General features: G+C 42.6%; 2 protein-coding genes across 2 annotated transcripts; both read left to right on the top strand.

Annotated features, from left to right (window-relative positions):
• Positions 1 to 227: 227 nt before the first annotated feature.
• On the top strand, positions 228 to 659 carry LOC138874032 (uncharacterized). Its single transcript, XM_070152534.1, has 2 exons — positions 228 to 473; positions 546 to 659. Exons 1-2 carry the CDS (start codon positions 228 to 230, stop codon positions 657 to 659), a joined length of 360 nt encoding a protein of 119 aa, XP_070008635.1.
• Positions 660 to 1977: 1318 nt separating this feature from the next.
• LOC138874031 (uncharacterized) lies at positions 1978 to 2877 on the top strand. Its single transcript, XM_070152533.1, has 4 exons — positions 1978 to 2193; positions 2299 to 2437; positions 2526 to 2657; positions 2702 to 2877. Exons 1-4 carry the CDS (start codon positions 1978 to 1980, stop codon positions 2875 to 2877), a joined length of 663 nt encoding a protein of 220 aa, XP_070008634.1.
• The last annotated feature ends 1147 nt before the right edge of the window (positions 2878 to 4024 follow it).

The raw sequence follows: 4024 nt of genomic DNA, 5'->3' as shown, positions 1-4024 counted from the left end.
CTTATGAGCCCTATAAGCTTTCTTTGGATCTTGAGAACAGAAAGACTCCGCCAACAAAGCCCTCAATTAAGGAACCTCCCATTTTGGAGTTGAAGCCTTTACCTGTTATTCTTTCTTCTTGTCTTACTAACGTGCAGGTAGATGCCACACTGGAGGTGCTCCAAATAAGAAAGAAGGAAATTGGATGGACTCTAGCTGATATTTGAGGAATAAGCCCCGCCTTTTGCATGCACAAGATTATACTTGAAGATGATGCCAAGCCCTCCATAGAACATAAAAGGAGGTTGAACGAGGCTATGCAAGAGGTTGTCAAAAACGAGGTGATTAAGTTTCTAGATACAGGGGTTATGTACCCCATCTCAGATAGTTCTCTGACTTCATCGGTGCAATGTGTGCCGAAGAAGGGTGGTATGACTATGGTCACCAATGAGCAGAATGAGTTGATTCCTACCAGGATTGTCACCAGATGGAGGGTGTGCATGGACTACTGAAAGCTTAATAAAGTGACCTGCAAAGATCATTTTCCATTACCCTTTCTTGAACAGATGTTGGATAGACTTTCTGGGCGTACCTTTTACTGCTTTTTGGATGGGTACTCAGGTTACAACCAGATTTTGATTGCTCCGGAAGATCAGGAGAAAACCACCTTCATATGTTAGTATGGTACATTTGCATTTTCTAAGATGCTATTTGGTTTGTGTAATGCACCGGATACCTTTCAGCGGTGTATGATGGCTATATTTACCGACATGGTGGAGGACTTCTTGGAAGTGTTCATGGATGATTTCAGTATTGTGGGTGACTCTTTTGAAGAATGCTTGGGTAATCTTGACAAAGTGTTGGCACGATGTGAGGAGACAAATCTAGTGCTTAACTGGAAAAAATGTCACTTTATGGTCGAGGAGGGCATTGTCCTCGGCCATAAGATCTCAAAGAATGGTATTGAGGTAGAAAAGGCGAAAATTGAAGTGATTTCAAAGCTTCCTCCTCCTACTTCAGTCAAGGGGGTTAGAAGTTTTCTTGGGCATACGGGGTTCTACCGAAGATTTATCAAAGACTTTTCTAAGGTGGTGAATCCTTTGTGCAAAGTTCGTGTTTAATGATGAATGCATGAAAGCTTTTGAACTTCTCAAGTACAAATTGACAACCACTCCCATTATTGCCGCACCCAATTGGAGCTTACCTTTTCAGCTCATGTGTGATGCAAGTGATGTTGCGGTAGGAGTGGTCTTGGGTCAAAGAGTAAACAAGATGTTTCACCCGATGTATTATGCAAGCAAAACAATAAATGATGCTCAAGTAAATTACATGGTGACGGAAAAAGAGTTGCTAGCAATTGTGTTTGCAATGGAGAAGTTTAGGCCTTATCTCATGGGTGCCAAGGTGATAGTTCATACTGACCATGCAACACTCCGCTACTTGATGATAAAGAAGGATTCCAAGGCTAGGTTGATGAGATGGGTTCTATTACTTCAAGAGTTTGACCTTGAGATTGTTGATCGAAAAGGAAATGAAAACCAAGTGGCGGAGCACTTGTCCCGCTTGGAGGAGGAGGGGAGGCACTCGATATTAATGATTTATTCCCTGATGAGCAACTCCTCTACGTATCTGTGAATAGCATCCCTTGGTTCGCGGATGTTGCCAATTTCTTGTGAATGGTACTATTCTGTGTGAGCTCTCTTCTAACCATAGGAAGAAGCTTAAATAGGATAGCTTGGACTACTACTGGGATGAGCCTTATTTGTTCAAAATTTATAATTATGGTGTGATCCGAAGATGTGTTCCGGAAGAGGAGCAAATGAGTATTCTTGATGCTTGTCATTCTTCTCCCTACAGTGGTCACCATGGTGGGGCGAGAACAACTTCAAAGGTGCTTAGTTGTGGTTTTTATTGGCCTACATTGTCAAGAATGCGGGTGAGATAGTGAAGGGATGTGATGAGTGTTAGAGAGCTGGTGGAATTTTAAAGAAGGATGAAATGTCTCTCACCACTATTCTTGAGGTTGACATATTTGATGTGTGGGGCATTAACTTCATGGGGCCTTTTGTGAGTTCATGTGGCAACACGTACATTCTGGTGGCCGTTGATTATGTTTCCAAGTGGGTTGAGGTCGTGGCTTTACCCAAAAACGAGGCCTGGAGTGTGGTGGCTTTTCTCAAGAAGAATATCTTTACTCGGTTTGGCACTCCTAGAGTAATCATCAGTGATGGGGGTTTTCATTTCTGCAATTAGGCATTTGATACTTTGCTTGCAAAGTATGGTGTCAATCACAAGGTTTTAACTCCTTACCATCCTTAGGCTAGTGGGCAAGTTGAGGTTTCCAACAGAGAGATAAAGAGCATATTGTTAAAGACTGTCAATACAAATAGGACTGACTGGTCAAAGAAACTGGATGATGCTTCGTGGGCTTACGGGTGTGCTTACAAAACTCCAATTGGTATGTCTCCGTACTGATTGGTATTTGGGAAAGCATGCCATCTTCCGTTTGAGTTAGAGCACAAGGCTATGTGGGCTTGATGTTGCAGTAAATCTCTGGGTAGAGCAACTCAATGAGCTTGATGAGTTCCAGTTTCATGCCTATTCCAGCTCGTCCTTGTATAAGGATAAGATGAAGTACTTACATGACAAGTATGCATGTAGAAAGGAATTCAAGGAAGGTGACTGGTTCTCTTATTCAACTCCTGGTTACGACTATTTTCAGGAAAGCTCAAGTCAAAATGGAGTGGTCCTTTTGATGTGGTGCATGTAACTCCGTTTGGTACTCTTGATTTGAAAAACAAAAATGGTAAAATTTTCAGAGTTAATGGGCACAGAGTGAAGCATTATCTTGGCAAGTTTGATGACAACCACGTGGTGGCAATGGTCCATCTCAAATGATTGATGGTAACCTGCATCGTGCCGCTACATTAAATCATGCGCTTCTTGGGAGGCAACCCATGTGTTTTCTACTTTTGATTTTCTTCTTAGTGTAGGATTTGTTTTGGACTAACTGGTTGTGAGATGTGTGTAGGAATGTTTGATGCAAAGCAGGAAAAAGCTAGAAAAATGTGACAAGTCTGTAGTTGGACCGCTGACAGCGCTCCATTTTTTGCGGTCAGCAGTGGCCAGTTCGCGGAGGCGTAATTTGGTAGTGGACGTGGGTTTGAAAAATCTAAAATGAGACTTCTCTGAAGTTTCGTCCCCAGAGATATTTTCGCGGTCAGCGGTGCCTTTCCGCGGTCGCGCCCCATTTTCCGCTCTCAGCGGAAGTGTTAAGCAAGCAGCCCGTCTGTAATTCCAAAGCGTGGATGCAGTGAAATTCCGTGCCAGGTAAGTTTGGTGGGTCCCAGAGTAATTTGTATAAATAGAAGGTCGTGATGTCTTTTTACCTTTTCGATCTCTGAACTCTCAAGCTTCATTTTTACTGTTCACCCAAGCCCTAATCCGCACAAACACAATAATTAGAGTCCATTCTCATCACTCATCACATACCTGGTAATTTCATTTCATAATTGTTCTTTAATTTGTACTTGTTTTTCCTTTATTTGTTAGTTTTTACTTCTTCTTCTTTTTTTTCTTTTAATTTTTAATTAAGGCTCATTAGTGTTAATTAATTGTTGCTTATTTAGTTAGGGATAATTAGTTAATACCTAGTTGGGGTCAATAATGTATGAGATATCTGCTAATGGCAAGAAAAATTGAACCCTAGGTTACTCAGTCATTTTTTGAATTCCGCGACCGCAGATGTTTTTCCGCAGTCAGCGTTTATGAGAAAAATCTGAGTTTGGAAGTCTTGAATACCACAGTCAGCGGTGGCAAATTCTGCTGACAGCGGCCCGCTTTACGCGGCCACGCTGCATTTTCCATGGTCAGCGGCCCGCTTTACGCGGCCGCGCTGCATTTTCCACGGTCAGCGGCATATAAGTTCAGAGAAGTACATATAATGGGTCCGCGGTCGCAGTTGTTTTTCTGCGGACAACGGTGTAACTTCCGCGGTCGCGCCCAAGATTTCGCGGTCAGCGACTCTGTAGAATTAGAGGATGGG

This window comes from Nicotiana sylvestris, chromosome 7, assembly GCF_000393655.2.
Source record: "Nicotiana sylvestris chromosome 7, ASM39365v2, whole genome shotgun sequence".
Taxonomy (NCBI): Eukaryota; Viridiplantae; Streptophyta; class Magnoliopsida; order Solanales; family Solanaceae; genus Nicotiana; species Nicotiana sylvestris.
Note: the sequence above shows the minus strand (reverse complement) of the source record. Positions and strands in the feature narration are given on the sequence as shown.